Here is an 11,516-nt window from a genome sequence, read left to right as displayed (position 1 = left end):
GCTACTTGTTGTCACAGCAACTGCTTGCCTGACTCCTAGGAACGTCAAATTTCACTCTTCACCACACTCTCTGTCTTCAGACCTCAGGTCCTTTATTCCTTACTTTTTATCAGCGTATCAGTGCACCAACGCTGTCAGTTTCAGTTTCCCAAGTGAAACATGACTTTTTTTTAGGAGTGGAAACAATTTGATTCTGGAGATTTAGCATAGCAGGAATCTACATTTCCCAAAGACCAGACTTCCAGGTAAAAAGAAAATCTCCCAATGTTAATTTAATAAACAGAAATAGCTCCGGGTTTTGATAAATTCATGTTGCTATACATAATATGTGTATTCTTTCTAAATAGCAGTATAAATTGATATAATTTGAAATGCAATTTTATTGCCATGATGGTAATCCAGAAACTCATTATTAGTGTAGACATTTTTAATATGATAAAGCCTACAGTAATTGCCTTGGCAGAATGTATACAGATATACTGATATATGTATATGCACACTCACACAAACACGTATGTTTTATTTCATAAACATTTCACAGAGGAAGAGCTGGAGCTGATACCATCTGATTGATGTGTATGCTAACAACACAAAGCATTAAAATACAGAAAACTTTAAATTGTCTCATGTGAAATAAAAATATTACCATAAAAATAGCCATTTTAAGAACTTTTAAGCAAAGAGTAATTGTAGGAGAGATGAAAAGACATACATAAGAAACTGTTTTGTAAAATATGTTAGAAAAATTTAATATTTTTGCCCCATTAATTCTTAGATCCTTATTTACCACAGAAGAACATTGACTCTCTCCCCCATATCTATAAACAACCACACACACATGACTAATCACATGGAAATACACAAATACACAGGGCAGACTCACAGAGATAACTTAATAGAACTGTACCACATCAACGTTTCCAGTGAAATACAGTTTATTTCATAATACGTATTTTTATACATAGACAAATCTGATCACATTTTAAATAGTGTTATGATAATTATCAAGAGAATGCTTTTCTCCAAATAATCACACAGTCCAAGAGATAATGATATATCAAAATAGGTAATTGATTTCATTTATTTTCTCAAATAGTTTGAAACATAGTTGACACAGTTGAAGACATTCAAACATTTCTCCTGTGAAGAATGTTGAAGGTAATTCCAGGGAGACAAGAGGTTAAAGCCAATAGGCTCAGCAGCTGAGGAAATGCCTCAGTAGAAGCCATAGGAATAGTATCTTCTGTAGCAGAGTGGGCGGCAGCATCCATAACCATAGCCACCATAGCCACAGCCTAGGCCACCATAGCCATAGCCACCATAGCCACAGCCATAGCCACAGCCTAGGCCACCATAACCATAGCCCATCCCACCATAGTAGTTGCCATAGTAGCAGCTCATGCTGTCAGGAGTGGAACCTTCAGTTCGGGATCAGGACGTAGATGTCTTCAGTCTGGATGTCATTGTCTGCCACCTGCCTTTTATACCTCCTCAGTGCCGGGTGGGGAAAACCACAAGCAATGCTTGGTCATATTGTCTCACTTATGTGACCAAGACAATGTCATGATTATCTTGAATTATTGCAAAACCAAGCCTCATAACTGAGATAATTTTATTCCTACATCAGGATTCTGTGATCCATTTATTGGCCTTTAAAATGAGATTCTTGTTCTATTTTGAATTCTGCATCCCATTCCGTATTTAGTTAATTGAACACATATATCTGATTATACAGTATCCTCCAAATCATAAAAACAGGAAGTTCATTTTATTTTTGTTGTGTGTTGTTTCCATTCTTCAATAGAAAAAAAAAATATTTTATTTCCTTTCTTCTTTTCTTCTTAGTAAATTATTCTTATCTATATTTCAGACTTTCCAGAAAATACATGATCATTAACAGAAATTATATTTGCTCCATGGTTCCCTTCATCATCCCAAATGATCCTTGTAGATGCAGATGTCAAACACTCTAAGGTATGGTTGTGTGCTCCATATTGGGCTCATAGCTTTTTTAACAGGTGTCACATTTTTGTCACATTTGATCAAAGATACTGATCCTGAAGTGCCTTGCAGGTTCAGGGATAACATGTCTCTTAAAAAGTGTGTGGATGATACAAACTATTCAGAGCGACCAAACTGTCCAGAAACCAGTTGTTTGTTTCCACAATATTTGGCTCATACATGGAGTGATTCTGGGAACAAAGATAGTCATGAAAATATATATATATTTTTAACATACTACTGACATTTTTTAAATGTAATTTACACAAAGTAAATTAAACCTTTTATAAAAGGAGAGCTCAATGAATTAGAGAGTCAAGCAGAGAGATAAATCTAAATTATGTTTCACTATTCTAAATGTAGACATGAGAGGGATTGGTAAGGAGGAAGGAGCTTCCACTCTGAGTTTGCTGTTACTGAACACAAATGTCCTCTGACTCACAAATCCTGACAGTTCTAGACTTTGTTGTCACTAAATACTGAAGGTAGTCCTAGGTGCGTAGACATTACAAAAACCTGTGTTTTACCATGCTTCTCATTCAGATCATTGGAGAATTCTGAGAGAAATTCACTTAGGTCTACTAGCCTCTTTCAGCTACCAATTGGCATTTATTGTTATAAACATGTGTCAATCATATTTAAAACATTGTATTGTGTGAAATTTATTATTATCTCTGTATTTCTTCAAATTGCAAGGTTTGTTGTCCATATCATGGCATTTAGAAGTGGCAAAATGTCATTGGAGAGAATCCTAGTGTTACAAAATAAAAAAAATAAATAAAACAAATTTTCTTTCCTTTGAAATGGAACAAAAAATAATGTCTCTTGAGCAGGCATGATATATTGAGTATTATGCATATCACATTGTTTTTCTGAAGCTAATTCTTAAATTTTTACCACATTATTCATTTGCATTTTTAGAAAATAACTAGACCTTAAGTTAGATTCCTTGATACATTTCTCTAAATTTAACACAAACTTAAATATGTGACTGATGTTTGGATTAGCTTTTGTTTTCTGTTGTTTCCTTTACATATTTCTATAGGATTTCTTAAGCTCAACATTTTCTATTAAAATTTTAGAGGACCCAGAACAATAGTATATTTCACCATAGAGAGCTGTGTTGCCTTTTTGTTTTCTTTGGTCTATAAGAAAAGATCACATTGCCCAAATTCAGATAAGGATTATCATGATATTAGGGCTCTTTGAATTTTGGTTAAGGTCCATTTACCTATTTTGGTATAGCCTATAAGGGATAAGTTTTTGTGTTAACTATTACAGATGGCTCCTCTTAATTTAAATGATCATTTTCTTATTAACTTGATATGAACATGATTTTCAGTATCCTAGTCAAATGGTTCTACTTTGTGTCTCAAGAAATTGACTCTTTAACTCCTAAATTTCTAAAATAGCTCAAGGAGAAACCTGGCTCTATTAAACTCAGTCATCTGTCCACACATCCTTACAAGGATTGTGTCTTTTATGTCTCCACCTATGTTTTTCCAATCAAGAAAAATTAAAAATGGACCTAGAATTCTGCTGGGTGCTCTATGTCATACCAGCCTCTCTCCTGGCTCCTACACTTGAGGACTGTAGAATTTCACCCCTCGTTTCAACACTTTTGCCATCTTAAGAAATCAGTTTCCTTATTCCTTACTTCTCTATCAGCATTTCATTGCATTGAATGCTGTCAGTTTGTTTCCCAAGTGAAACATAATGACTTTAAGGGTGGCAACAATTTGATTCTTGAGAAAATTATCATTTGTAGGCATATATATTTGATAAAGATGAGACTTCTGGGTAAAAATGAAAGCACCCAAATGTTATATAACATAAAAAAGTATCTCCTACTCTTGATAAATTTCTTCTTGCTATGCATAATACATGTATTTTTCTAATGAGATGAATAAATTGATATACGTTGAAATGCTATTTGATTGCCATGATGGTAATCTAGAAGATAATCATTAGTGCTGACATTTTCAATATGATGAAGCCTGCAGTCATTGTTTAGGCAGGAGATATACATCTGCATGTATCCAGCTCTGTTTACGGACATGCACATGTACACACATGCACATTTCTTTTAATTTGAGAAACATTTCAAAGAAGCAGATCTGCAGCTGATATCATCTGACTCCTCAGACTGTAAACAATACAAAGTATACAAATATAGAGAATTTAAATAATCTGATAAAATACTAACTTATTTGTAGAAAATACCTATTTTAAAAACATATACGCAAAAAGTGAGTATATAAAAGACGAAAAAACATAGAAAAATTGATTTTGTATGATATTAGAAAGAATTTATGATTTTACCCTATTAATTTTAAGACCCTGTTGGCCATAGAAAACCTCTGATCTGCTTGATTTGTCTTCCATGTGCACACACACTCTCTCTCCCCAACTTGGGTAAACAAAAACACACACATGACTAATCACATGCAAATACGCAATTATACCTGCTATACTGATGGAGACAATTTAGAAGAACTGTAGGAAAGCCATGATTTCAGTGAATAACAATTTATTTAGTATATGTATCTTTTTATACAGTAATTGTGAATCAAATTCAATCAGATTTTACATAGTGTTATAAGGATAATTATCAAAGGAAAATATTTTCTCCAAACTATCACAATCCAAGAGGTAATAATGAACCAACACAGGCATGCTGATTTCATTTGCTTTTCTCAGATAGTTGAGTATATAGTTGATGTTGTTGAAGACATTCAAACATTTTTCATGTGAAGAAAGTTGGAGATGTTTCCAGAGAGACAGGAGGTTAGAGCCAGTAAGCTCAACAGCTAAGGATATTTCTCAGTAGAAGCCATAGGACCAACATCTTCTATAGCAGAGTGGGCGGCAGCATCCATAACCATAGCCACCATAGCCACCATAGCCACAGCCATAGCCACCATAGCCACAGCCACCATAGCCACAGCCATAGCCACCATAGCCACAGCCACCATAGCCACAGCCATAGCCACAGCCTAGGCCACCATAGCCATAGCCCAGCCCACCATAGTAGTTGCCATAGTAGCAGCTCATGCTGTCAGGAGTGGAACGTTCAGTTCAGAATCAGGATGTAGGTGTCTTGAGTCTGGATGTCACTGTCTGCCACCTGCCTTTTATATACCATGGGTGCTGGGTGGGGAAAACCACAGGCAGGCACAGTCAGATGATCTCACTCATGTGCATCAAACAACATCATGAACATCTTGAATTACAGCAAAAACAAGTCTCATAACTGAGATAATTTTGTTCTTTGTCAGTTTCCATGATCAATTTATGTGCCTTTAAAATGAAATTCAGGTTGTATATTAAATGCTGTGTCTCATTCTATATTAATCGAACAAATTATTCTACAGTTAATTGAACTAATATATCTGATGACATAATATAATGTAAATAATAAAACAGGTATTTCATTTGTATTTTTGTTTTGTGTTCTTTCCATTATTCCCTAGAAAGGTGCTTCCTTTCTTCCTTCCTTCATTCCTTCCTTCCTTCTTTTCTTTCTTTCTTTCTTTCTTCTTCCTTCCTTCCTTCCTTCCCTCTCTCCCTCCCTCCCTCCCTCCCTCTCTCTCTCTCTTTCTTTCTTTCTTTCTCCTTCCTTCCTTCCTTCCTTCCTTCCTTCCTTCCTTCCTTCCTTCCTTCCTTCCTTCCTTCCTCTGCTTTCTTCTTTGATTCTTTCTCTTTTTTTCTTATGAAATAATCTTATCTATATTTCAGACTTTTCAGAAAATATATGAATCATTAACAGTTAGAAACTATATTTGCTCCATGGTTCCCTTCGCCATCCCAAATGAAGATTCTAGATGTGAATGTCAAACACTCTAAGATAAGGTTGTGTGCTTCATCTTGGGCTCATGGCTTTTTTAACAGGTGTCACATTTTATCTTACAAATGCCTTGCAGGTTCAGGGATGACATGTCTCTTAAATAGTGTGTGGAAGGTACAAACTATCCAGAGCAACCAACCATCCAGGAATCAGTTATTTGCTTCCACAGTGTTTAGCTCATCCATGAGGCAATGATGGGAACAAAGATACTCATACTCAGTCATGGAAAGATTTAATTATTTTTTGGTTAATATATTACTGATTATATTATATAATAATATATTATATTAGTATATATAATATGTGAACAGAATAATATATTCTGTTAAAACATAATTTACACAAAGTAAATTTGACCTATTTTAAGAGGACAGCTGAATGAGTCACAGTCAAGCAGAGAGGTAAATCTAAATGTTGTTACACCACACCAACACAGGCATTGGAGGGATTGGTAAGGAAGAAAGGAGCTTCCACTCTTCATTTTACAATTGCTGAATCCAAATGTCCTCTGATTCACAAATCCTATCACTTGTGCTCCTCACTGTCACTGAACACTGAAGGTAGTCATAAGTGCATAGATGTGAAAAAATCCAAGTCATTGGAGAATTCTGAGAGAATTCACATATGTCAGCTAGCCTCTTTCATCTGTCAATTGGCATTTATTTTTATAAACATGTGTCAATCATGTTTTATAAACACGTGTCAATCATTTTTAAAGCATTGTGTTGCATGAAATTTATGATTATTTCTGTGTTTCCTCCTATTACAATGTTTATTGTTCATATCATGACATTTTAGAAGTGGCAAAAGGATATTGGAGAAGATTTTAGTGTTAAAAAAATAAAACTTTTTTTTTCTTTTGAAATGGGACAAAAATCATGTTTCTTGAGCAGGTATGAAATATTGAGTATTATGCATATTACATTGTTTTTCTGAAGCTAATTCTTAAATTTTTACCACATTATTCATTTGTATTTTTAGAAAATAACCAGACCTTAAGTTAGATTTTTTGATACATTTCTCTAAAGTTAACACAAACTTCAATATATGACTGATGTTTGAGTTACCTTTTGTTTTCTATTGTTTCCTTTACATATTTCTATAGGTTTTCGTAAGCTCAACGTTTTCTATTAAAATTTTACAGACCCCTAACAATATTATATTTAACAATAGAGAGCTGTGTTGCCTATTAGAAAAGTTCACATTGCTCAAATTCAAATGAGAACTATCATGAAATTAGGCTCTTGAACTTTGGTTAGAGTACATTTACATAGTTTAGTATAGCCTATAGGTTATGAATTTTTGTGTTACCTATTACGGATGACTCTTCATAATTTAAAGGATCATTTTCTCATTAACTTGATATGAACACAATTTTCAATATCATATCCAAATGATTCTGCTCTGTGTCTCAAGAAATCGACTCTTTAACTCCTAAATTTCTAAAACAGCTCAGGGAGAAACCTGTCTCTTTTAAACTCAGTTATCTCTCCACACATTCTTAAAAGGATTCTGTATCTTTTTATGTCTCCACCTATGTTTTTTCAATCAAGAAAAATTCAAAAGGATTTAGAATTCTGCTGGGTACTCTTGTCATACCAACCTCTCTTCTGGCTCGTACACATGAAGAGTGTAGAATTTCACTCCTCTTTTTATTTATTTATTTATTTTTATCACTTTGCCATCTTAAGAAATCAGTTTCCTTATTCCTTACTTCTCTATCAGCATTTCATTGCATTGAATGCTGTCAGTTTGTTTCCCAAGAGAAACATAATGACTTTAAGGGTGGCAACAATTTGATTCTTGAGAAAATTATCATTTGTAGGAATATACATTTGATAAAGATGAGACTTCTGGGTAAAAAAGAAAGCACCTAAATGTTAATATAACATAAAGAAAGTATCTCCTACTTTTGATAAATTTCATCTTGCTATGCATAATACATGAATTTTTTTTAAAGAGAAGAATAAATTGATAAATATTTGAAATTCTATTTGATCACCATGATGGTAATCTAGAAGATGATCATTAGTGCTGACATTTTCAATGTGATGAATCCCGCAGTCATTGTTTTGGCAGGAGATAAACATCTATACATATCTATCTCTGTGCGTGCTAGTGCTTGCGCGTGCACACACACACTCACATATTTCTTTTAATTTGAGAAACATTTCACAGAGGCAGGGCTGTAGCCAATATCATCTGATCCCTTGGAATGTAAACAACACAAACTATACAAATATAGAGAATTTTAAATAATCTGATAAAAATACAAACTTATTTGTAAAATATAACTCATTTTAAAATTATAATCAAAGAGTAATTGTAGGAAAGATAAAAAGACATACACAGATTTTGTATTATGTTAGAAAGAATTTCTGATTTTACCTCATTAATTTTAAGACTCTGCTGACCATAGAAGACCTCTGACCTGCTTGCTCTGTCTCTCTAGCATTGCACACGTTCTGTCTCTCTCCTCTTGGGTAAACGAGCAGACACACACATGATTAATCACATGCAAACACACAAATATACATGCTACACTGATGGAGACAAGTAAAAATAATAGCAACACCATAATATATCTCATGAAATAAAGTGTATTTAATAATATGGACATTTTAATCAGAAGTTGACAGTCAAATTCAAGCACAATTTACATAGTGCTATAATTATTAAAAAAAAAAAAAAAACATTTCTTTAAACTATCACACCATAGAAGAAATAAGGTGCATCAAAACTGGTAGCTAATCTCATCCATTTTTCTTAGAGTATTTGGAATCAAGTTGTTATTGCTGAAGACATTCAAACATTTCTCATGTAACAAATTTGGAGATGATTCCAGCAAGACAGGAGGTTAAACCACTATGCTCAGAGGGTGAGGATACTCCTCAGTAGAATCCATAGGACCAGCATCTTCTGTAGCAGAGTGGGCGGTAGCATCCATAACCATAGCCACCATAGCCACAGCCATAGCCACCATAGCCACAGCCATAGCCACCATAGCCACAGCCATAGCTACAGCCTAGGCCACCATAGCCATAGCCCTGCCCACCATAGTAGTTGCCATAGTAGCAGCTCATGCTGTCAGGAGTGGAACGTTTAGTTCAGGATAAGGATGTAGGTGTCTTGAATCTGGATGTCACTGTCTGCCACCTGCCTTTTATATGCCATGGGTGCTGGGTGGGGAAAACCACAGACAGTGCATGGTCACATTATCTCACTCATGTGCCTCAGACAACATCATGGGTATCTTGATTTGTTGCAAAAAACAAGCCTCATAACTGAGATAATTTTGTTCTTATGTCAGGATTCCATGATCTATTCATGGACTTTTTAAGATGAAATTCCTGTTCTATTTTGAATGCCTAGTATTGTTCTACGTATAGTTAATTGAATACTTATGATATGATTATATAGGACCATGTAAGTTATGAAAACAGGTATTTCAATTTGATTTTTGTTTTGTCTTGTTTCCATTCTTAAATAGAAGATGAGATTTTCCTTCCTTCCTTCCTCCCTGCCTACCTTCCTTTCTTTCTTCCTTCACTTCCTCTCTTCTACTTTTCTCTTCTTCTTTGAAATTATCCTTAATTTATATTTCAAGCTTTCCAGAAAGCACATGTTAATTTTCCAGTTATAAACCACATTTGCTCCATGGTTCCCTTTTTCATCCCAAATGATGATAATAGATACAAGAGTAAAGCACTGAAAAGTAAAATTTGGTGCTTCACCCTCAACTCTTACTGTTTTGTAATAAGTGTCACATTCATTCTTTGAAATACCATGTAGGTACAGAATTGGCATGTCTTTTAAAAACTGCATGGATAGGGCTGGAGTTGTGGCTCAGTGTTAGAGAGCTTGCCTCGCATGTTTGATGCACTGGGTTCGATTCTCACCATCACATATAAATAAATTAATAAAATAAAAGTCCATCAACAATCTAAAAAATATCTTTAAAAAAGTGCATGGACAGAACACAGGGACCCAATGAGCCATGCGCTCCTTATTTGCTTCCTCAATTTTTAGCTTATGATGAAGTATTGGTGGAAACAGGATACTCACTTTTGCAAAGATGTTTTTCTTGAATATCAATAGTTAATTATTCTATAAAGTTCAATTTACATCAAATAAATTAGACTGGTTATAAGAGAACAGATCAACATCTGAGACACAGAAGAAACTAAATTATGTTCCATCATTCTTACTGCAGACATTGGAAGGAAGGAAGGGCTTCCACTCTGATTTTATATTTGATGAACTCAAAAGTCCTCTGACTCACAAATTCTGCCAGTTCTGCTCCTTACTGTCACTGCACCCTGAAAATATTCACAGGTGCGTAGATATGACAAAAACTTGCTTTCCATCACCCTTAGGTTCTCATTCAAAACTTTTGTGACTTCTGAAAGAAATTCATAGGTCTGCTAACTTATTTCAGCTACCCATTGACGTTTATTTTTCACTAACAATGTGCCAATAATACTTTCAGTATTATTTTGTATTGTGAGTTACAAAAAACAAGACAAGACTGCAAGTTCTCTTCCTTTTGAAATTGGACTATAAATCATGTTTCTTCAGCAGGTTTAGTATATTTAGTATTAGTTACATTACATTGCATCTCTGAAGCTAAATTTGTTAAATAATTTACTGTTTCATTCATTTGCCTTTTTAAAAGCAAACTAGAATTTTAATTTAATTTTTGGTTTATTTCTACAAGTTTAGTACAAGCTTCAATATGTGGCTTTTGTTATCTGTTGTTTTTTGTGCATATTTCCATGGGAGTACATGACTTCAACCTTGTCTATTAAAATCCTAGAAGATTCAGAACAATATTATATTTCACCTTAGAGAACTGTATTGTTGCCGCTGTTCTTGAACTATTAGAAAATGTCTGAGTGACCCAATTAAAACAAGGATTAATGCGAAATTAACCTCTGAATTTTGGTTAGGTTCCATTTACCTCTTTTGGTCTAGACTGCAGTGAATGCTCTTTTGTCTCCTCTGATAAAGATGGTTCTTCTTAATTCTAGTGATGATTTTCTCATCACCTTGATAGGAACACCGTTTTTTTTTTATCATTTTTTTAATCTCATTTGAAATGATTCTGCTTTGTGTCTTAGGAAATGGACCCCTGCGACTTCCAATTTCTACAATATCGCAAGGACAAACCTGGCTCTGATAAGGTCAGTATTCTCCAAGCACATTCTTGTCAGACTGTGTCTTTGTATGTTTCCAACTATGGTTTGCCAGTCCTGGAAAATTAATGGACTCAAAATTCTGCTGGTCACTCTGTGTCATAGCACTGTCCTGCCTGGCTCCTAGAATGGCCAATTTCACCCCTTCACTCATATTCTCCATCCTTACAATGTTCTCCCCTTATTCCTTATTTTCCCCACTAGTATTTCTTTGCACTTACTGCCGTCAGTTTGTTTCCCAAGTGAAACATAATGACTTTAAGTGTGCAAAGAATTTGATTCTGAGAAAATTAGCATATGGAGTCATGTTCATTTGATGAAGACTCACTCAACTTTGGAATAAAAATGAAAATAAACTACTGCTAATTTAATACTGAGAAAACAGCTCATGGTTTGATAAATTTACCTTACTATTCATGGTACCCAATTTTTCCTAAAGAGAAGAAATTATTATTTATTTTGAAATTATTTAT

The 11,516-nt window shown here is 34.3% G+C and overlaps 1 protein-coding gene across 1 annotated transcript; it reads right to left on the bottom strand.

The window, feature by feature from the left end:
- Nucleotides 1-1,215: 1,215 nt before the first annotated feature.
- Nucleotides 1,216-5,055, bottom strand: LOC124089238 (keratin-associated protein 21-1-like). Its single transcript, XM_046439236.1, has 2 exons — nt 4,848-5,055; nt 1,216-1,418 (listed from the first exon to the last, which is right to left on the bottom strand). The coding sequence occupies exons 1-2, from the start codon at nt 5,053-5,055 to the stop codon at nt 1,216-1,218; spliced, it is 411 nt and encodes a 136-aa protein (XP_046295192.1).
- Nucleotides 5,056-11,516: the final 6,461 nt, after the last annotated feature.

This window comes from Marmota monax, unplaced genomic scaffold (genome assembly GCF_021218885.2).
Source record: "Marmota monax isolate L192 unplaced genomic scaffold, Marmota_monax_Labrador192_F-V1.1 WCK01_AAM20220418_F8-fsc00125, whole genome shotgun sequence".
Classification (NCBI taxonomy): Eukaryota; Metazoa; Chordata; class Mammalia; order Rodentia; family Sciuridae; genus Marmota; species Marmota monax.
The sequence above is the reverse complement of the archived record's forward strand: the minus strand, read 5'-3'. Positions and strand labels throughout refer to the sequence as shown.